The sequence below is a fragment of the Bactrocera tryoni genome, chromosome 3 (genome assembly GCF_016617805.1).
Source record: "Bactrocera tryoni isolate S06 chromosome 3, CSIRO_BtryS06_freeze2, whole genome shotgun sequence".
In the NCBI taxonomy this organism is placed as follows: domain Eukaryota; kingdom Metazoa; phylum Arthropoda; class Insecta; order Diptera; family Tephritidae; genus Bactrocera; species Bactrocera tryoni.
Genome location: NC_052501.1, coordinates 32,191,552 through 32,215,228, shown reverse-complemented (window position 1 = coordinate 32,215,228; position 23,677 = coordinate 32,191,552). Strand labels below are relative to the sequence as shown.

The 23,677-nt window shown below is 35.0% G+C and overlaps 2 protein-coding genes across 4 annotated transcripts; one reads left to right on the top strand and one right to left on the bottom strand.

Moving 5' to 3' along the window:
- Window positions 1-5,503: 5,503 nt before the first annotated feature.
- LOC120771004 (telomere-associated protein RIF1) lies at window positions 5,504-17,208 on the top strand. Of its 3 annotated transcripts, none has more exons than XM_040098766.1 (7): window positions 5,504-5,642; window positions 5,699-7,988; window positions 8,022-8,131; window positions 14,969-15,047; window positions 15,536-15,723; window positions 15,794-16,254; window positions 16,316-17,208. In XM_040098766.1, the coding sequence occupies exons 1-7, from the start codon at window positions 5,553-5,555 to the stop codon at window positions 17,139-17,141; spliced, it is 4,044 nt and encodes a 1,347-aa protein (XP_039954700.1). In that variant the 5' UTR covers window positions 5,504-5,552; the 3' UTR covers window positions 17,142-17,208. The 3 variants fall into 3 exon arrangements, with proteins under 3 accessions (XP_039954700.1, XP_039954699.1, XP_039954698.1); XM_040098765.1 differs by having other exon boundaries at window positions 5,505-5,642; window positions 5,699-7,984; window positions 8,018-8,131; XM_040098764.1 differs by having other exon boundaries at window positions 5,505-5,642; window positions 5,699-8,131.
- A 4,309-nt stretch (window positions 17,209-21,517) lies between these two features.
- LOC120772077 (60S ribosomal protein L19) lies at window positions 21,518-22,556 on the bottom strand. The gene is made up of 3 exons (XM_040100471.1): window positions 22,467-22,556; window positions 22,278-22,384; window positions 21,518-22,219 (listed from the first exon to the last, which is right to left on the bottom strand). The coding sequence occupies exons 1-3, from the start codon at window positions 22,469-22,471 to the stop codon at window positions 21,714-21,716; spliced, it is 618 nt and encodes a 205-aa protein (XP_039956405.1). The 5' UTR covers window positions 22,472-22,556; the 3' UTR covers window positions 21,518-21,713.
- Window positions 22,557-23,677: the final 1,121 nt, after the last annotated feature.

Here is a 23,677-nt window from a genome sequence, read left to right as displayed (position 1 = left end):
TCACATTAACTACGAATATTGCTTTGAAAAAGATTTAATTTAAATGTATTCAATTGCTAATGTATTCATTAATATTCACAAAAAGAATTCATACGAATACACTTGTTTGCATATAAACTTATAAAAATATAAGCAAAAGAGCGAACATACCTCTGTTAGTTTTGAGCATAATTTTTATTCCACGCTCAGCTCTCTTCAAGCGAAAATGTTAAAATTTCCGCTGCCGAGCTGGCAGTGGTGAAACTCCTCCATCTCGACCGAGTTAGTCAAACATATTTTTACGTTCTTCGCGCCGTGAACCTTCTCTATTATAAACGTTCTCTGGTATGAATGTTAAACACTGCAGCAGGAAGGTTGCAGTTACGCTTCTTGTATATGTACATGTAGGTGTTTACACTTTTGAAAATTAATAGATGCACCAATGTTAATGACCAATTTGCTATTAACTTTTTCCATTAAATAATTTATTTTTTCAAATGCGAATAGAAATAATGTCACCGATAGAGAAGACCTATGTGGTATTCCATTTTTTAATTTTTTAAAGTTTAATTTATATCCGTTTACGTTGACCGCAAATGCCCCTACAAAACGGGTAATAGTTAACTACCTGGTCATCGATATGTTATCAGTAAATAACGTCTTCGTTATCCGTTAGGTTATTTTTTTTCTAGCTTTGGGAAAAATTAACCCTTTCACCTCTTTCAGTACACGTCGGTGTGATTAGATTTGGCTAGCGAACACGTTGCATGCACGGTGGTTCGGTGGTAGGGATGAAATGTTTAACGGAGAGTTTGATGGCTGTGCGGTTCGAAGGGTTTCGTTACCGCATGCAGCTTGCAGTCGAAAGGGGATTTTCTTGTTTTTACGAATTTGTGGGTCACAGCTATTATACCGGGATCTTCATTACCCTCGCTGAACTTCCATGAGGCGATCTGCTGTTCCCGCGAGAATAGTGTTTTTTTCTTCACTAGTGGCAGCAAGTGCTAGCTGTATCTGTAGAGGAAGACGGTCAAACCAAATGGTGCGCACAAATGCTGCATCTAAATGATTTCCTCCCAGGCGGTGGATTTCTGCCAGCAGTTCAGACGGCCGTCGAACGACAGCCGGTTCTACGTACCGGAATTGACTCGGATTTTATCCAATCAAGGGCTGTTTTTTCGGCGATCTAACCCCGTTTGTATCGGTGAGTGTTAATTTGTGTTTGTCATCATTGGAGCAATGCCTTGCATCAGGGTTGCTCCGTATCCTCCTGACTCGTGCTGACAACGAGCAGCAGCAGACCTGCTCAGGCCTTAAGACTCACATGGAGTGGACCACGAGTTACGTGGCCCCATGTTGCCTACGCAATACTGCGACATCAGCCTCTACGGCTGTGCAATCTGCACATAATTCGCGCGCTGCGCCGCCACTCACCCCGAGTGGTCCCCAGGAGCTCAAAAAGGCAACATAGCACCCACTCTGACTTGCCACCCCTCCAACCTTCATCCCGCTCCAATCCTCGTGCGAGAACCAATCAGCAACTCTTGGTTCCTCGCACAGTCTATTCCGTGTCTCAGACCGTCATACGTCGGAACGTTACATCAGTTAAGTGCAATTCCTGCACTGGCTGGTGTCACTTCCCGTCGTGTTCCGGCCTGCGCACCACACGTGAGTGGAGTAAATCGTACGTCGTCCCATGCTGCAGGAGTCTGCCCCCGCAACACACAACAGTGGCGTCGCCAGCCAACACCCCAGTGCGACAATCTCCCCTGCGGTTTCAGCAGCTGGAACAAACACCACCTACACGTCACTCCCTTACCCCCAGGATCACCCACGGACACCCGCGACAAACCCGTGTACTTCAATTCAACTGCACCGGACTCCAGAGTAAGATCGAGGAGATAGTTGCACTTATGAATCGGGAAGGCGTATCGATAGCTGCGGTTCAAGAAACCAAACTAAACAGCCGCTCAGATCTTCTGAGTTGTGCAGGTTTCAACTTAATACGTAAAGATCGCGAGCGAGATAATGGTGGTGGCCTAGCCTTCATATCGCACAAGACCGTGCAGTATCGTCTAATCGATGAAGACATCGACCGCAGGGATACTAACCTAGAATGTCAGGGTATAGCTATCCGGTCAGGCGATGTAGAGCTCGAAATATTTAATATATACATGTGGGATTCGAATTGATATCCGAATTTCATAATTCATCATAATTAACAGATAAGTGGCAACCACTTATTGGAATGTCAAATAGTGGATGCCAATTGTGGATTACGTAGAAGTTGTGGGCGGTAAGGCCTTGCGTCCATCATAGCGAGATAAGTATGACGGCCATTCCTGATTGTAACGCGGAGTAGTGTAGTACTCATTTTATTGAGTTAGAGATATTCTTGCGAGTAACGCTTAAGCGCCATATTATTCAGTTTTCCCGTTTAAGCGACTTTTGTGATTTCCATGCTAAATTGTAACGCCGGGCGTAGTAAAACGCTTCGTGTCGATATATGAGGCATCCCGTAGAGTTTAAGGGATTTTCCTTGTTAATTGCAACATCCAGCGTAGCGGATGCGCTGCGAATTTGGTGACTTTAATTATATTCCTTTTCCTTTATTGTAACGCTGAGCATAGCGACGCTCAGTGCTAATTTGGTGACATACATCTCCCCAGTTACATCTTGCCCTACAGGATATCACCCGAATATAGGCGCGCTACTTCGTGGTGAAAACCGTTTGGCTAGGCGACTTTAACGCGCACCACGATCTTTGGCATTCCTACCTGTCAAATGATCGTAGGGGGATGGAGCTGGCGGAACAGGTTGACGATTCGTCATTCTGCACAATGAATGACGAAGCCCCCACCACAGTTATGAGCACCTGTAAAAGCTCGCCCGATATTACCATTGCTAGTGGTGGTCTGATAAATAGCATAACCTGGCGACGTATGCTAACTCTCGCATCAGACCATCTGCCCATAATTATCTCGATCGTGAAACCTTCTGATTTTGTTTCTGTGAACAACCGTACCTTCATTAACTTTAATAAAGCTAACTGGGTGGCTTCACAGAATTTACTGAAAGCACCTTTAACGCTCTACCCATTCCTACGGACGTATGCGTTGGCGAACGTCGACTCCGCAAGGTGATCACAGCAGCTAGCCTTCGCTTCATCCCGGCTGGAAGAATAGCGGAAATCCGCCCCAATTTCCCAGCCGAAGCAACCGTTTTAGCTAATGAGCGCAACACCTTACGCCGTGCCGATCCCGGGGATCCCAGAATATGGGATCTCAATTTGGGTTTCGGCGTATGGTAAATCAACACAAGCGGACGAAATGGATAGAGCACCTGAAGTCCTGCAACCTCTCCAACCGTAAGCTTTGGGCTACTGTCGAAGATTTGTCTAACCCGAAGAGACACGACGACGGAGTTGAGGTTCAATTCAATGGTCATGCCTCTTCGGACCCGAAGTGCGCGAGCTATTTTAGCCGGCAGTTTACACTGCACCCTTTGATAGACAAAGCCAAGAGATGTGTTAACCGACGGCCAAACGACTGCGCGCCACTTACTTTCACCGATGAGGAGGTTTAGAGTGTCATCAACAAAGCAAAATCTTCAAAATTCATTGGTCCTGATGGAATTAACATGCTAATGCTAAAACATCTAGGCTCGACGGGAGTAAGTTATCTCCCCAAGGTCCTCAACCTGTTGTTGTTGTTGTAGCGGCAGAATTCTGCCGAGTTAACAGTCCTTGGTCGGATAAAAATCCGTGTCCGTTCCTGTTACGTGGACCCGACTGTCGTGGGAACGGGTCCTCAACTTGTCGCTGACCACTCTTCAAATACCCGATGCGTGGAAAGTCGGAAGAGTGGTCCCACTACTAAAACCTGGGAAACCCGCCAACAAAGGGGAATCTTATCGACCAATAACTCGCCTCTCCCCAGTAGTAAAGACACTCGAGGCCTTGCTACTCCCGACTTTCACTCACCACCTCAGCCTAGCCAGCCACCAGCATGGATTCCGAAAAATGCACACCACCACCACAACACATAGCGTCATAAACGCACAGAACTTCGTGGCCTCAACCAGAAACCACCCTGTGAGAGAACGATCCCCGTAGTCCAAAGCCTTTGACACAGTCAACCCCACAACATCAAGAAAACTACGCTTCTCCAGGACTAAAGGGTTGGACCATGAACTACCTAAGCGGTCGACAATCATCAGTACTATTTCGAGGTAAAACATCTAAACTGAGAAGAATTAAACAGGGGGTTCCGCAGTGTGGTGTCCTCTCCCCGCTACTGTTTAATTTTTACATCTCGAAACTCCCGCAGCCACCAGAGGGGTTTCCATAACCTCGTACGCAGATGATTGTACGATATTGACGTCGGGCAATGGAATCGATGGCATGTGTTCGAAGGTAAACAGCTATCTCTCCGACCTTTCTCGTTTCCTCACTGCACGGAACCTCACACTTTCCCCCAACAAATCCACGGCGACCATTTTTACGAACTGGACGAAGGAGTATAGACTTGAGCTTAATATTGAAGTCGATGGCGTGAAAATTCCGACTGTAAATAATCCTAAGATTTTAGATGTAACTTTCGATAGTCTATGCTCCTTCACTCCCCATACGACCGCGATTATTGCCAAGGTACAGAGTCGCAACAAAATCCTCAAGTCGCTAGCCGGCAGCACATGGGGAAAAGACAAAGAAACGTTGTTGGCAACATACAAGGCAATCGGCCGGCCGGTCTTCTACTACGCAACACCTATATGGTCGCCTGGATGCAGTGGTACGCAGATGAGGAAACTCCAGACCTGCCAGAATACTGCACTCCCGACCACGATAATTATTTATATTTTGTAAGCGATATTAATTTATATTTTGTAAGCAACTCAAACACAAAAGGGTTAAAAATAAATCATTTTTACATAAACTTCGTAAATATTATAAAACAAAGTGACCATATATTTTTATTTTTACTGATAATTATGTTTTTTGACTATGTTATAGAAAATGTAATATCTGTTATCGACATATTTATGTTCATTCAAGTGTAAAAACTTCTCTGAATAATAAAATGTAATAGATATTGTGACTGTCACTTACAGAATAGCAAAATCGTCTCAAGTCTCAAAAATTGTCTCTAACTTAAAATCTCAAATTTAGAGACTTGAGACTGTATCACGGTACAGAATCGCACGGTAAGAATTCAGTTGAAACTGTAACTTTCCAAGAAGAATATGAAGAGAGTAAAATAATAGAATAACTGACAAACAGTGCTGCCAGATGTGATACTTCTTGTCTATGTGCCCACGACCCAAAACAATATTAAGAATATTCCTAATAATATTACGAACGTGTTTACAACAAACATTAAAAAGTTTTAACTTTCAATTACGAGCTAAATTGTAAAATCCCAAAGATTATTAATTAACGGAATCATGGTATCCCTGATTTGTACTTGACTTGGCATCACTTACTAAAATTATTTAACGTATCTGCTGAGGGTTTGGCGCGCATATAATAAGCTTATGTATGAAAACGTCTATTGACAATAACATAGCCTTTGATAATGGATTCTAATTTAGGTCGAGGGTTTTATGAGGTGTATAATTCCTCGAAAGAAATTCTAAAAAATAATCAAACGCACTTGTATTGTAATGTAAGTATATAATTACAATATTTGTTAATTTATGCGAACTTATATTAAATTTTCAGATGTTGGATTTGCTTGCCAACACGAGTAAAAGCACACCTTCCTCGGTAATTGGAAAGATTTTATCTGTTGATGAATTAGTACGTTTTTGGGTGGAAGATATTCTTCCACTAGCTTTTGATGACGACTCGGTTGTACAGGGCAGTGCCGTATCAGCTTTGGAACAAGGTTTATTAACTTTAGATATTGGCAACATTCCAAATCATAGTTGTTGGAATAATCTGAAAAATGTAATTGTGAAGGAATTTGCATCTCGGGTGCACCAGCTTAGAGAAGACCGAAACCAATATTGGCATCGAATTTGGTGTATACTTGTTCGTCTGTTGGATCGCGAAATCTTGAAAAGTGCTAGCACTATAAATTTGTTTCTATCTATTGTCGAGCTTGGATTTCGTAGTCCAGATAATTCAGTAAGAGCAGAAGCGTTTACGTGTTGGCATCTACTTATTCAAATCTTTGCTAATCATAATCAATTATCATCGCCCAAACGTTTAAAACTTGTGTGCATTCCTCTAAAATCATCCCAGTCGAAAACTCCATATGTCGCTGCTGTAAAATTACGCATTTGGTGGTATTTGATAACTTGTTTGGGTGCACAAAATGAGGATAACTACGAGAATGTTGTGGAACCATTTTTAATATTTTGCTTCGGGTCACATTCAAAAAGTACTCTAGGAATAGCCCAACAATACATTTCTGTACGAGAATTAGCTATGACATGCCTGGTAGCCATAGTGAGCAAACAGCGGGATGAATTTATACAAAGGTTATTGCGGGAATACGAGTTAGAATTAATGTGTCAAGATACGGAATTGATAACTTCAAATATTGTGGAAAAACATTGGAAATCAATATTTTATGCTATTTTGGAAGCCTCAAATATGCTTGTCGAAAGTGAAAAACGTAGTGATATTGAACAACGACTGCTAATTTTATTGACCAAAAGTGCAACTCATATAATGATTAATAATGATATGTGTGTATCATATGAGTACTATTGTTTCGGCTTAATACAAATGATTGCAAAAAGCAGTCGTCCCATAACAATAGCAGCTAATGTAATTGCATCCGAAGGACTTCGTTTATCACGCTCTATTCTGGATTGTGAAAATTACATTAAAATTATACAGTTTTTAGTAAAATTTTTAACAACTGGAAGAGATTCTCTTCTTCCTAATGTTATTCAGCAGTGCGCTGCTAAAATATCTAATTTAGACGCCTTTATTCCAAAACAACTTTGTTGGCGTGCTGTGGAGATTGTAGCTGAATATTTCATCAATACACCAAATGATGAAGGTTTTGAGTATTTTGAAGTAAAATTTTTTATATGGCGTAATATATCTTCGGAAATGGTAAATTTGTTAAGGAATAATTCTTTTGGTCGCACAGCACAAGAATTCGTTCATTCATTAATATCCTGGAGCTTATGGCCATTACGCATGGTTATTGAATTTACTGGACATCGCAACAATTCTATTTTTGATGAACAATTCTATATGCTCTGGCATGATCTGTTACAACTTTCAGAAAACACTACTGCTAGATCACAACATTTGAATGAAATAGCAAAAGTTCTAAACGCAATTTTAGATTCTGGTTATGAATGTGAGGTTTTTATCAATCTTTTTAATGCGTATGCAGATGAAATGATCAAACATGACTGCAACAATTATTCGACACACTTCGAACAATTATTTGCTCTCTTACATAAATTGTTTAAAAAACAATTAACAAAAAGGGAAAAAGAAAAACTGCTTAAAATTTTCCGATGTGTTCTCCACAGTTTTAAATTACCTGAAAGCAGTTCTCTAATAGAGTCAATTAAATGTACACTTAAAGAAGCTATAAACAAGTCTTCAAAAGACGGTGTAGATTCAAAGTTTTATGAAGAGTGGAAGCATTCTGTTATAAATATTACTCGTGCTTCCCTGGGTAAAAATTTCGCAACTCAGGTTTTAGAATTATTTAAAGATGACGTCTATGTCATCATACCATCGGTATGGAGCCTTAAGCCGGAAAAACTAACAGATAGACAAAAGGAGCGTATAACAGAAAAAACAAACATACCAGCACTATATAACGATATGAGCCAGTCGCAGGATTCCTTAATAAAACCTTGGACACCTAAAAAAATAGTTATAGCTAAAGAGGACCAAAACGAAATTGTTATAGAAGACCCCTATATACGGCAGAAGCAAACCACTGAAAACAATTTTTTTAGAGTACCTAATTCTAGTTCGGATCCAAAGCAGCAAAATATTGATTCAATGTTTTTGGCGGAATCAAGCAACAAGAACAAAGATTTTTTTGAGGATCTTGCTAACAGCACGACGGATAAAAGTATTGATCGGAACATTGCAGAAGTTATTGAAATTGAAAAAGTTAATTCATCATCACCTCAACAAATTGAGATGAACGAACTCGACAAGAAGCAAGTAAGTGTTAATTTATAAAGCATGAATATATTATTTTTGTTGCAAACTTATAACATGAAACAGTAGTAATGAAGTAATATTTATTTATTTTAATATGACCGTTAAATAAATTTACAGACATACTAGAAAAACAAAGGGAAACTGGCTGCCTATGCCTTTGTCCCATTTTGTATAGATACATATTAATTTATTTATGTGTACATTTCAACTATAAATTAATTTTAGTATACATATAGGAGGTACACATTGCTGGTGTTTTGTCTTAACATTCGATTTGCTGCCATGTTGTTGATATAAGTGATGCGTAATTTTGTAATGAGCATTAATTTTATTCGCATAATTTGAGATACGTTGTTTTTTAATGAAGTTTGCGAAGCACCTTTTTCTATAATCGGCATTTTCGTTACCTGTAATGTTTACAATTTTTATGTTTTTGGCTCGCATGAAGGTCTCTTTCGACCCTACGTGTGAGAATATCGCTAATATTCGCCGATTTTAAAGCGTTTATTGATGAGGGACTCTCGGTCCTATGCCTGGCCGTGTAGCTAGGTAAAGCCCATTTTTGATTAGTTTTTTAGATTCTGTTGTAATAGCAAAGGTGTTTTCAACTTTCTTTGAACCATCACAGTACCGGTTAACCAGCTCTTTTGCTTCCATTTTTGCACTTCCTCGGCATGTAGTTGTCTTAAGGGGCTATACTTAAAGATATTCCCCATACAATGACCTACGATATTTGAAAAATATCAAAAATTAACAAAATGGCGTAATTTGTAAAAAAAAATTTGTTTTTTTAGGTAAAAAATAGTAATTTTTTAATGCCAAAATGAGATTTTTTAAACAATCCAAAAGATTTGAGTTGTGCCGGTTTCCACGTAATACGTAAAGATCGCGAGCGAGATAATGGTGGTGGCCTAGCCTTCATATTGCACAACACCGTGCAGTCTCGTCTAATCGATGAAGACATCGACCGCAGGGATACTACCCTAGAATGTCAGGGTATAGCTATCCGGTCAGGCGATGTCGAGCTCTAAATATTTAATATATACATCCCCCCAGTTACATGTTGCCCTACAGGATATATATTTGGTACTAGGCGACTTTAACGGTCACCACGATCTTTGGCATTCCTGCCTTTTCGAATAAATGAAAAAAGTCTATTTCTTTTACTTTGTTAAAGAAAAATGTTGAATCACAAAAAATTTCCGTTTCCGCACTGTTACATAAGAATATCACGGGAATGTCATACACTGAATTTGGTTGAAGTTGGTTGGGTAAGGTCCCGAGATATAGATTTTCACCAAAATATGGGCAGTGCTTCGCCCACTGTCCAATTTTAATAACGCTCTTTTTATATAATTTTGTGTTAAAAATTTAATTTATTGAGGTATAGCACTTTAAGTAGTTTTCAACATAACCGTTATTGGAGAGTGGGCGGGCTTATAATCCGATTACAACCATTTTTACAATTTCGGACAGGGAATGGTAACCATATTGGTTCTGATAAAGTTTGGTTGATTTCGCTAAAGTGGTTTGGGATTTATGTACATTAAACCTATTAATGGCCGTAGTTACATATGTATATGTACTTCCACCGTAAGTAATATGTTACCGTCTGCCGGACTGTTGCAATCAGAGAAAACGTCTGTCGATATAAGAATATGCTAATTAAAGTGTTAAAAGTAATATATGTACATATCGTCACCTGAAATGCAAAATAACGTAACATAGTTTTTCATAGGTTTACAGGAGAAGAAAAAAGCAGTATAAAAAGAAAACCACTTGAGATATTGAAACAAAATTTTCAAATTAAAAATTAAAATGAAACTATAAGTATATTTTAGACAAAATATAAAGAAAAAATAAAGCAAACTTCATAGTAGGTGTCTTAAGTTATTACCAAAAATCACATTTTAACCATTAACCACTCCCCGTATGCACCTGATATGTGCAAAAGCTGTATTGAAGCAGAAGGAGACTATTTTGAATAAAATAAATTGGGTTTTCCGAAAATAACCATTTGTTCTGTTTTTTTTAAAATCCTGTTTACTTTGGAACGCACCTTGTATATGTAATAGTCTACGTTCGACCAAGCACATTGAACAAAACAACTAAAAATAAACCTAAACAATAAATCAAGGCTAACTTCGCTATAAAAAAAAACAATATTCTCTTATATTTACATACTTACATGAGTGATGATACGTTATTTTGTTTAACGAAATCAAGCACTTGATGATACGTTTTTTTGAATTTTTAATGTAGTTTGGATATTTCTGATTGCAGAAGCTTAAAATTTGTGACACATGTATGTAATATGATGTGGTGAATCGTAATCAGTAAAAAACTCAATTTTGAATTTTTTGATGATACGTTATTTTGCATTTTAGGTGACGATATATAAAAATAAGATTTGTTAAAATAATCGATTTTTTTATTTTCAAACGTATACCACGAGGTTATTACTAAAAAAAGGGTTTGTCATTAATTTTTGGCGTTAAATTAATTGAACTCTTTAAAGGGTCAGTAGGGTAATTTGGCCTGTTTTTTTTTTTTACTTTTTTTCATAGAAATTTTTTATTCTACAATAGAATTTTTTCCACATATCATGAGGTATATCGTGGAGTGTATAAAAAACAATTTTTTTTCTTAATTTTTTGATGACATCTGTCGGAGAAATGGCTGGGTGAAGGAGATGCGTTTTTTCACTGGCGGACATGATTTCTCATGTTTGAATCATCTGAAACACAAAAACCCAATTTATTCTTAAAAAGTACGTGAAAGGTTATCGTACCTACTAGAATGATAAAAAAATGTTGATAAATAATAATAATAATTACGTTTTTTTTTTTAATTTTTCCCCATGTTTTTTACATACATTTTTTGATAAAATTGTCAACAAATTATAAAAAATTATGAATCTAGTAGGGACGATAGCCACGATAGGGAGGATTTTGTGAACATTTAAAATAAAAATTAAGGAAATCGGTTGAGTAGTTCGACAGGAATCATGTCCGCCAGTTTAAAAAAGTGTGTTTTGAGAAAAACACGTTTAAAGTTTGAGGTGTGCACTCCGAGCGCTCCGAACGTCGAGCGGTATTATTATTTCGAAAATTCAAAGAGATTCATATTTTTTAATAATTTATCTTCTAGTTAAACTAAAAAAATCAAAAAAAAAGTGCACAATTTTACAAATTTTTTAAAATTTCAAAAAAAGTGGTTTTTGAGCAAAAAAAAAAATTTACTTTATGTTGTTTAAAAATATGTTCAAACTTGACTTTTCTTAGTTGTTTTTAGCTTATCTAGAAGATAATTTAATGCCAAAGATAATAAACTTTGCCACAATTCCATACGACGTTTAGCTTTTTTTCTATCCTGCCCGCCAATTAAGGACAATCGTAAAAATGAATAATAATGAATAATCGCGCGTTAAAGTTTTCGCTTTCTGCCCAAGCGCTAATATATCTGCTAGACGCTCGGTCACTATTTATCTTCTAGCTTCGAAAATATTTCGAATTCCCATCTATAACTTTAGGGACATATTCTTAGATATTTTTAAAGAGATTTAAGCAAAAAAAAGCTTTTTTTTTGAAGCTTCTAAAGCAGGCTCCTCCCTTAAATTAGAATTCTAAAATAATTAAATTACAATTACACAAAACAATTAAGGGTATTAATGAAGGAAACCCTAGAGTGAGAAAAATCAGGAAGAACTTTCTTGAAAATCGAGTTAAACTCACGCATAGCACGCTAGTATTGAAATTAATTTGCCCTAATAAATAGGGACAGTTAATACCTCCATTAATTACATTGAAAACAAATGAAAGGCAGAGAACGGACCGTAGATTTTCCAGTAATTTAAGATGCGAAAAGCAATAAACTAGAAGGGGCGGAGTGCAAATTTAAGAAAGATCTATTAAGCCGGAAAAATTGGAAGCATTTCGACGGTCAAAGCCAAGCACAGTGACATATTTGATATGATTAATGGAAGAAAATCTAGTATCAAGGTCTTTGATTTCAGCTACGCATTTTAGGACATAATTAGAAATATTGTAACTTGAAGGTAAGATGCTACGTCCCATCCCATACGAGATCTGAGAACATTTATCTAGATTCAGAAAAAGCTTCGATTTCAGGCACCAATCATAAAAACTATCACATTGAAGTTTAAATACATCTTCAGAGTTTTTGATCATTGCGAAAATTTTTAAGTCGTCTGCATATAGGAAAAAAGAAGCAACAGGGAATGTCATTGATAAACAGCACAAAGAGAAGTGGACTCAAAACGCTTCCTTGTGGCACTCCCGAAGACGCAATGAATGAATCGGAAGACACTCCGTCGACACTAACAACACATCGTCCATTGTGCAAATATGACTTAATCCACTGCATAACAGAGTGAAAACCTAAAGATGATAATTTTTTAATTGGAATTTTGTGTGAAACCTTACCAAAGGCTTTAGAGAAATATGTGTAAACACAATCTACCTGAAATCCAGCGGAGAATGCAGACATGCAATAATCGCTAAAACCGCTAAATTTTACATTTTGGAGCGCCCAGAGACAAAACCCATGTTGATTGACAATTTTTTATAAGTAGAGGCGGCAACCCATCCAGATCCAATTTGAAAGAAGGCTTAATATCACAAATAGCCTTGACAATATCATTCTGTGAAAAACACAGTGTGCCGAATATTAACTTTCACTTTTTAGCTAAACGCAAAACATTTTCGAAAACAAAATTGAAATATTAAACTACATAAATTGATTAAAAAATATATGGATAATTTTAACAACATAATTTTTTATTTTTTTTTTGCATGGTTTTATTGATTTTTTCCTAAGCAATAATGTGTGAACTACTGTATTTTTCCACGTCTGTATGGTAATTCTAACAATTTGTTAGAGTATACGTTTGCACCGAATTTGGTCCTCCCTTGTTCAAATTATAATGCATGTTTTATCTTATACTTTATATCATAATATTTTTTTTTGTTGAGGTTTTCGAAAATTTCTTATTACGTTTAAAATTTCCGATAGCAACTTTTCCAACAAGAACACCGTTATTCAAGTCCACTTATTGTAAGGAATATATAAAAAAAATCTCTGACCCAGGTCTATACACATTACTTTTAACCCAATACAGTCGACGCTCACAAATTAGAGCCGTCAGAAATTAGAATTTCCGGAAATTAGGGAGCAATCATAGTGAATTATTCTCTACTAAGCACGTTAGTTATCTCCTGGTTCTTCGATATTGATGTTTCCGATTTAAAATAAAAAATACATATGTATGTAACTGACTGTAACTGATATGTCAAGTAAAAATTAGTGTTAAAATTAGAGATTGAGCCTTCTATTTAATACTCGTAATTTATATCTTAGCTTTGAAAATTATCGTAAGTTATAAATTTTTACTGAGTTTTAATAGAAATAATTTTTTTTCAGGGTAATTGGAGTTCATGTTTATGTTTTATTGTATTTCACGTGCTTTTGATTTAATGTCTATGTACAAGCATACTTATAAGTACGTTTAATTGAACTTCATCATGTTTTATGTATTGTGTTGGATTTTTCGATTCTATTTTCTATTTTTTGTTAACAGTGAATAAAAGTACACAGTTTAATAATTAAGGGGGGGTATTCTGGTCTAGAAGCATGAATTTCAGGCAATTTTTAAAGTGTCGTAAAAAAAAGGCAATTAATATTTTTACTAACCATTTTTTTTATTACTTATTTGTTATTTTTAGAAGAGTACAGAAAAAAATTAAAAACTAAAAAATTTTAAAAATTATGAGCTGACGAAGTGGGGGGTCTCTAAAAATTTCCACGTGACCATACCCATGATTTCAACCCTCCTAGTTATCTGAAACCAAAAAAAAAAGAACATTATTAATCTAGAATAATGTCGCAATGGCCGGAAGTACGGAAAAGTGGAAAAAAATTTTTTTCACACAATGGCGACTGTCTGAAAAAAAAGTTTTTTTGGATCACTTTTTCTGACTATTTCGAATTTTTTAAAAATAATAAAAATAAAAATTTGGGGATGGGGCTAGTTCCAACCATAGGCAAGCCTATAAAGGAGACTCTATAAAAATTTCAAGTAAATCGGTCCAGTAGAACCTGAGAAATCGTCGATATCGTTCCGAGAAAGTCAGTTTTGAGAAAAACGCGTTTAAAGTTTCGCGTAATGTCTCTTATTCGATTAGTTCCGGCCGAACCAGTTTGGACGCCGAGTCAGAAAAATGTCAATATCTCCGAAAATAATTTGAATTTTGAAAAATCCTCTTTTACACATATTCTTGAATAGTTAAAATTTGAAAATATAAAAATAATAACGATTTTTTTAAATTTCTATACCAGAATACCAACTTAAATAAAAAAATAAAAAAAAAAATCTGATACATATACAATTAAACTTTAATAAATAAGAATTACCTTGCAAAGTGATTCTAATCAGTGAGTGTCGACTGTATTTTTTTTCCGCAGACCAATTTTTATAAAAATTGTCTTTGAGCCAATTTATAAAGTTGTCTTTAAATACCCTTCAAAATTGCATTATTATTATCATATTTTTAAGGTACGAGTTTATAAATCAGGTTGTCACGAAAACAATTGGGGCACTCACAACCCGTCGTAAAGTATCGCAAAATCGTAAAATTATATATTTTTACACTTGTTTAAAAAATTGTTGTTGGATTTTTGTATGAAAACGAGTTTACACATTTACAATTCTCATTGCTATTTTTTCGAATCGTTATAACTTATAACTTTATGAGACTTGTGAAAACCCTAAATATATTGATCAGTAATATGGGTAAATAATACGTTCCATTATTTCAGGTCAGCGAAGTCGGCGTGGAAGTTTTGACAATAAAAAATGCGAATCCAAAAGTGTCGAATATAATAAATCATGAATCAAGTAAGTATAAAGCAAATTATATATAGTTCTTCTATACTAACCTTATTAACTAAATATTTTCTTACGATTGCTTTCGTAGTTTAACACTTCTTTGTAATTATACCCTGAACGGGGTATATTAAGTTTGCCACGAAGTTTGTAACACCTTTTGCAGACGCCCATTTCTCCCGAGATGCTGCTTATTTGTCGGAACCTCCGATAACGGACCAATATAGCATATAGCTGTCATAAAAACTGGCTTTGTAGGGAAAATTTTCTTATTTGACAAGATATCTTCCCGGAATTTGGCATTTATTATTGTCCAAAGCAAAATTAAACTCTTTGGAGAAATTGTTCATATCGGCTGCATATCGAAGTTAGCGGTTTTCCTTTTTTTAATTTCTTTCATTATCTCAAATAGCAATCACAGAAAAAAACTATATACTTGTATATACTAATTTTATGACGTTTTTATGAACTAAATTTTTAATTCATCTTTTATTAAAAAGCGAGTCGCGCACAATCTCCAAAAAATTTACTCGGGGATACATCAAAAATTCAATCAGGAGATGCGGAGCAAGATCACCGTATGGACGCCGTAGAGGGACTTTTTACCGAAGTGACAAATCCTTGTTATGGAGCGGACACAATTAAGGAAATTTCACCTAAAAAAACATTAACAAAAAACTCTCTCTTAGTATGTTGATAAAATTCGTATAACGTTCATTTAATTTCGTTATAGTTAATATGCATATTTTCTTATTTAGTTATCACCACCTGATCGCAAACTAACAAATAATAACACCAGTCCTAAGTTACGACCTAAACCACCAGCACACCTCACAGGAAGAGGTGCACAATTAATAAACATGATACGCAATAGAAAAATCGATGTACAATCACCACAAACACCCATGCCCAGATTATTTGTGGGTAAAACTGACAGCATAGATCGTACAGTTTCGGATACGGAAATGGTTGGCGTCGAGAATACAGCAACACCACTCAATAACAAAGATATTTTAACATTCACTAAAAGACTTCCTTCTCCATCCGCTAGCCCTTCAACAAGTATTTTGAAGAGAAATATTCGTAGGGAAAGCCTCGAAGATAACACATTTGAATCCCCAGCTTTTAAAAAGAAGAGGGTTAGTTTTCATGATCCGCCGGTGTCAGTTACGAAGGAATATATAAAACATAATGATGAGAACAAAACCAAACCTAAACGGTAAGTTTGTGTAATTCATTTGTTTTTGCGATAAAAATAATCCAAAGAAAAATCGTTTTAGATGTCTGAATATGGATAAATTACAACCAAATGTGGAAAAGTGTATGGAAAATAAATATTCGCTTAAACGAAGAAGTAAATTAGATAGCATTATAGAGATTGAAAAATTTACAATCCAACAATCAAACAAATCACCAGGACAATCGACAAATACTGGTATTAGCACCGAAGAGTTTGATGATGACAATGTATGTGGTATGGATCATTCCACGGAAGAAAACGAGGCCATTATAAAATTTGTTCCAGAATTTCCTTCGAACAGTGGTCATCATAAAACATCGAAAGGTAGATCAGAGTTAGCGATCACCAACAACTTACTTGAAATCGTAATCGAAAAGCATTCTTTTGAAGAAGTATTGCAAAAATATTTTGATTGTAACAAAGATTCTAAGTTGAAGTACTATGACACAATAGCCAAATTGATATCGAGGGGAATGAGCGAAGATTCGAAAATAAAGGAGACCATTCTTGAGGCACTTTCGGAAAATCATTCGAAAGATTTCTTAGATCATGCAATACGAGAAAATCTTGCTTCGGTCGTATGTGATAGACTGAATTTACCTTCAGTTATAGAATATGTGTGTGAAAAATCAAAAATAAATACTTCTTGTCGGACAAATATTTTTTCACAACTCCCAGATATTCTTAAATATTGTAAACAAGATGCTGAGCGCCTAAAAGTTGTACAAACAATATTAAGTTGCATTAGTTTAAAGGACTCGGATATTTTAGATCTGATGAATGTTTTGTTACGCGTACGACAAATGAATAAGCCAAATTCAGACACTGTGTCGGAAGCAGCAATTGATTCTTCTTCTAACCTATAAGATGTATCTTTAATGTATTATTAAAACACGGGATAAGAAAAATAAAATTTCTTGTTTGGCAAAAAAATTGTTTTAATTAGAATTAAGATATACGGCTGGGTAAGAAATTTGCAAAATAAGAAAAAACAAAATTTAATTTTGTTTCATTTTATTATACTCTTTGTATCATTTAAAACTATTCGAGATAGATACGGAGCTATACATATATACAAAGTGGCCAATAAAAATGTTTCACCGCTTTTATAGACTATCTTCAGCTGTATAACAGTAAATTTAAAAAAAAAATGTACTCGATTTAATTGCCACTAATTAATTATTTTTTATGAAATTGGGTTAAACACGGTTCAGTTATAGTGGTGTTTTGGTTGACTATTTGAAAAGTTGCGTGAAATGTCAAATGATCAGAAGAAATTAATGCGTAACCAAATAATTCGCATATTGGCATAAGATGAAGAAAGTGATCTCCGGAAATAGCAGCCAGAATTGGTTGTAGCCATTCAACAATTGTTTGTCTTTTACAAAAAAAAAAGATTAGTGATGTCAAACTCAGTCAACTGAGAGAATAGACATCTTACTGCGACGGATAAGTTTAAGCGACCACTTTAAATGTCAAAACCATACGCCGACGGCTTAGAGTGCGTTTATATGGAAGATGCAAAAGACCACTATTAACGCAATAAATTAAGACTGCACGACTATTGGACTTAAAGGTATCCAAATTGGGATGAATATTATTGGTAACAGATTAAGTGTTTTGGCGAAAGCAAACTTAATTTGCTAAATTCACAAAGTTGCTTTACGTGCCCCCTTCCAAGTAGTGAGAGGTACAGGGTTTCATTACCATGTTTTGTGACCTTTACACGTTGTTGATGGAATAATGAATGCACAAAAACATGTAACATTAGTAACCATGTTTTTAGCACCCGCAATTGAAGAACATTATCCTTATACGGATCGCCTAATCTTCTAGGATAAGTCAGCGCCATGCCATCGTGCAAAACTATCTTTAGTACCCAATTCTTTTGCACTTTGCTTAGCATTTTGTTATATCCCTAAAATGCCTGATAATTCATTGATGATTCATTCAAAATTTATATATGTATTATAATTGTCAGTTACAGAACCACTAAGTTCTCATTAGTACATTTTTTTAAGGGGGCAGTAGGGTTAATTCGAGCGAAAAAAAGCATATTTTCAATAATTTTTTTTTTTAAGATACTATCAATATTTATTTATTTGTATAATTATAGCGTAATTATATGATATTTAAAAACTATTCTGTGAAAGTTTCATAGAAAAATATTAAAAAATGAGCCGGTGACAGAGAATCTTCGTAGACCTTCCAAAAAAAAATTGATTTGCGGTGAACCGCATAACTCATGACTGGATCATTTGAAATTAAAAAACCAAATTGATTTGATTAGTTTCCTCAGGTAACGCTGTCGAGTTTTTACAACGCGTTGCAACGCTCGGAACTCAAAATACTGATTTTTCACCAAAAAAATCAGAAATTTTGTTGTTTAAAAATAAGTTAAAATTCTTCGATAAGCTGTGACTTTCACACCGGGTGCCAACAAATTGTTTGATTTCAAAATGGAAGCCAGCTCTTCCGATTTATGCTGTGTTAATTCCAACTTGGAAACAATTGAATCAAACTCATTTTCATTTATTTAAATTGGCTCATTGGATACTGATGGCTCATATGCTTTTGGCAAAGGAATGTGGTCCGAATGAGGCAATGGTGTTGCGGCACTTGCAACACCAACGTAATTATACGATTTTCTTATCCTTTTTGCGGCTCCTTTATTCGCACATGCATAGCAATTCAATGGATTGTGACCTTCGCCAGGATTAGTCCAAGTCATTGGGATACCGAATGGCATACTTTCACGTCTTCTATTTTTCCAATCCATTAGACGGTTGTAGCAGCTTTTACACACTATATTTGGAACCCAATTTCGTTCACAACTAAGCGAAAAAACATCAAGATAAGGAAAAAATTTAAAAGGTCATAAAAAAAAACTGACAAATACGAACGCCAAACCCTTTCGAGGGTTTTACTATACTGACCTAGTACCATCACCCTGACTTGGAATTTCTCACCCCCCAGACAATAATCCCAAAAATGTTCCTGTGTTATTAGCCTTGCCAATTGGAAAAAATAGTTTTGAAAAACATTCGTTTAAAGTTTCAGTTGGACTTGCTATTTACGCTTAGAGTCGTTTGCAAAAAATTTCCTTGCTACAAATCCATTTGAAACCTTTTTTTTTGACTGTAGAGCATAGTTTAAGCAAAAAAAAATCTACAGTGATCTTGGTTAACTTAGCCAAGACTATTTCGGCAAAGTTAACTAGATCTTAACCGACAGATATATTCAGTATATAGTAGGAGCTAATGTAATTCGCGGGCTCGTGTCAAATATTTTCGTAATTTAAATATAATATATTCAACGTTCACTTAATTTAGCTAAAAAATTATTGTTTTTTTTTTGTTGCGGTAGAAATCTGTCGAGTTGACAGTCTTTGGATGGATAAAAATCCAGGTCTATTCCGACTGTCGTGCGAATTGTATATACTGATGTTGTTGTTGTAGCGGTAGAAAGAATTCCTGAACTAATTTCGAATCATGGTGCCGAGTTGACAGTCCTCGGTCAGATAAGAATAAAAGTTGGTTCAGGTTACTTACACTCGACAGTTGTTGGAACGGTGTACATACTGATTGTTGTTGTTGTAACGGGTACCTAATCACCATTATGATGCTAAGGATTGGACAAATTGTTATCGACGTCATGGGTGGGCCCAGGTAACTTGCTGTTTCGACGGGGTCGGACCAAAGGGGGAAGGTGATCATATTAGTAGGGTTAGCAGGGCATGCAAAGTGGTGACTAGTGTCAAGAGAGGACTCACTGCACGCTGGACATATATTTCATAAGTCAGGGTCTATTCTGAATAAAGAGTTTAACCTACTACAGATTCCAGAACGAAGCTGCGACCATGTTGGTGCGACGTAGTTAAGGACCTACTGTTCAATGTATAAAGCTAATTCGAATTTTTAAATTTTTATATTAAGTACATACATATGGGGTATTCCATACCAAATCGACCACTTTTGAACCCGACCCCTTTAGATTTTGCTGAATCTTATCCATCCTTTTCTACCCTTTGAAAAACATTTTTGAGAATTTTTTCAAAATTTTTTGTCCAACTTCAAAAAAAGTTATAAGTTTTTAAAAAAACGGCTTATTTTTCAAATAGCCATAACATTTGTAGAAATTGACTTTTGGGGACCTTGTTTTTAAATTTTTGTTTTTGAATGAACTTTTCGAAAAAATACACGAAAAAAATTTAACACGATCAATTATAGAAAATAATAGGTTTTTTTTTAGTAAAATCGTCATTTTTTGGAAGTTCGCCATTTTTTGAAAGTTCGCCATTTTTTGAAAGTTCGCCATTTTTGTTTTTCCTCAAAAAAAAACTTCAATTAATTTGACAACTATCCCTGCTAATCCCGGAGTGAGCCGATTTTTTTATATTTTTTTTATTTTACTATTTTTTTTAAACAAATAAGAAAAAATATAAAAAGAAATCGGCCACTCCGGGATTAGCAGAGATAGTTGTCAAATTAATTAAGTTTTTTTTGAGGAGAAAAAAAAAACAAAAAATGGCGAACTTCCAAAAAATGACGATTTTACTTAAAAAAAACCGATTATTTTATATAATTGATGGTGTTAAATTTTTTTTGTGTATTTTTTCAAAAAGTTCATTAAAAAACAAAAATTTAAAAAAAAGGTCCCCAAAAGTCAATTCCTACAAGAGGTATGGCTATTTGAAAATAAGACTTTTTTTTTTGGAAAAATTCATAACTTTTTTTGAAGTTGGACAAAAAATTTTGAAAAAATTCTCAAAAATGTTTTCCAAAGGGTAGAAAAGGATGGATAAGTTTCAGCAAAATCTAAAGGGGTCGGGTTCAAAAGTGGTCGATTTGGTATGGAATACCCCATATGTACAAAGTATATAACTAACATGAGCCTCTTTTGTGTTATGTTCACATTGCTATATTTTTTTATTTGAGAGCACTTTTTATTTTAATGTTTCATTATGGTATTTAAAATTTTACTTTAGTTATAGCTTGTACGAACAGATCAACGGCATCCGAAATTCTACTTGTCATCCTGCTCTGTTGTATGCAGTATATTGTTGTTTCAGATTTAGAATTACCAATATGAATCATCTTTAAATATATTTAACGCACAAAAGATTGTGATTTCACAACTAAAGTTTGAACATTGCCGCCAAATGTCTGTGTATAAACTAGTTATTAACCCATGGCTAGAAGTTCATATTAACTAATCTAATCCTTACAGTTCTTCAAAAGTCTAGAGTTTTCACATAAAATTTTATGATAATTTAATACATCGGTATAATTCCAAATCTTCAATTTGTATCCAATTTTAGAAATTTATATTGCGACGGATGACGAAATTCGACACGAAAACAATTTACAAAAAATTGCAAAAGACCAAATTATTTAATTGAAATATTTAATTATACACTGTTTCAGCATACATATTTATTATTTTTTTGGTCCAGTTGTTGCAGTTTGTGCAGCTACTTCATCTTCCTTAGCGTGCAACTTGGAAAGTTCTTGCTTTTTGGCTGCAATTCTTTCCTCACGGCGTTTTCTTGCTTCACGTACTTTATGCCTTCTAGCCTCTGCTTGATCTGCAAGCATTTTGCTACGTTGTTTCTCAGCCTTCTTCTTGTGAATGTATTCCATTAAGACACGTTTGTTTTTAAAGACATTACCTTTGCACTTCATATACAAATCATGATATAAATGGCGATCTATTTTCTTGTTGTCTCTATATTTTTTAAGTAAACGTCTCAATACACGTTGACGCTGCATCCACAAAAATTTGGTTGGCATTCTAGCATTTGCAGTACCCTTACGTTTACCGAATCCGCAATGTCTGCCCTTACGGCGAGCTTCTGTGTTCTTACGTACGCGGTATCGTGAATGCACGACAACGGGCTTTTTAATAATCAAACCATCCTTGATTAGTTTCCGGATATTTTGACCTAAATTATGATACCATACATTTACTTAATTTTATATTTAATGTGATTCTATACTTACGGGAATTAGTGTTAGCAATTTCGTTGATTTCATTAGGGTCCAGCCAAACCTTTTTTTTGCCACATCGCATGACAGAGGCTGCAAGCCTTTTTTGCAACTTTAGTGAACTGAAAAATTTAAATAATGATAATTAATAATATTTGAATATTTTAAAAACCGAAATATTTTACAAATATATTTGACACATACCTCATGTCGACTTACTCTCGACAAATTTCGTAAAAGAAAGAAAGAAATGGAAGCGGAAATAGAAACCCTGCTTAGTGAAGAATTCGATAAATTCACATTTAGGAAACATGCTAAATATAATACACGTCTAGACATATATAAAGGTTTATAACCCAGTCAATCACGGCAACCGAAACTTTAATAACACTCAACTAATTCGTTTCTAGTCATTTATTTTATATTAAATAGTGCAAAAATAACTTTAATTCCATATCAAACTTTAGTTAAAATCCATTTACTCATAAAATAAGAAAATCGTTGTAAACAATTATAGTGTCGATAAGGTAACACTGATTATTTGACAATTTATAATTCATTTGTTATTCTTAAATAATCATAATTCAGCAATAATTTAAATGTATATTAGAAGCTATTTTTGCACTATATTATATAAAACAAAGGCACCATTCCTAATACTTAAGCGGAGGGGTAAAAAAAACCGAATTTCCGTATAAATGGGGTATGTGCGGATAGGGGAGCTTCTCCAGAGAAGAAATATCTAAAAATAAGATAAAAATAACTTTTATTTTTTAAAATATTCACGATTAAGAGTTCAAAAATTTGCACTAATAACACATGGTATTTCTCAATGTTTCACTAAATTTTTTCACGTTTTTCACTCTGTATATTTAAATATACACTCTAAACATTGAAATAAGTTCACATTTCACTTTTATTTTGCTACACTTTAACTAAATTTACTAATTTGAAAATCACTTAGCATACTCATCGTAGTACTCCTTTCTGCGTTGGCGGCCTTCGGCCGCGCTTTAAAAAAATAACCCTGGTCGAGCGGGGTGACTGAAGTACTTTCGAGTAAACTGTTAAAAGTGTAAAATGTGGATTTATTTAAAAGTTTATAGTTTAATTTGATTAATTTGAAGTGAAACATGTGAGTAAAGTGTGTTTAATGTTATAAAATTGCTTGTTGAAATGTTCGAATTTTGGGAATTTTTGAACTTTAAGGTCGAATATCTCGTAAACTAAGCGTTTGCGGTACCTATAACCCTGTATATTTCTTAATCAGGAGGACTTCCTCTTTTCAACAATACCTTCAAATCGCTGCGCCAAAGAAATCGGAATTGTGCCAAAATAAATGTGTACAAATGAATTAGTGAAGTGCTAGTGGATATAAAAGTGAAGAATATAAGTGCAAAATTAATTTTATATAT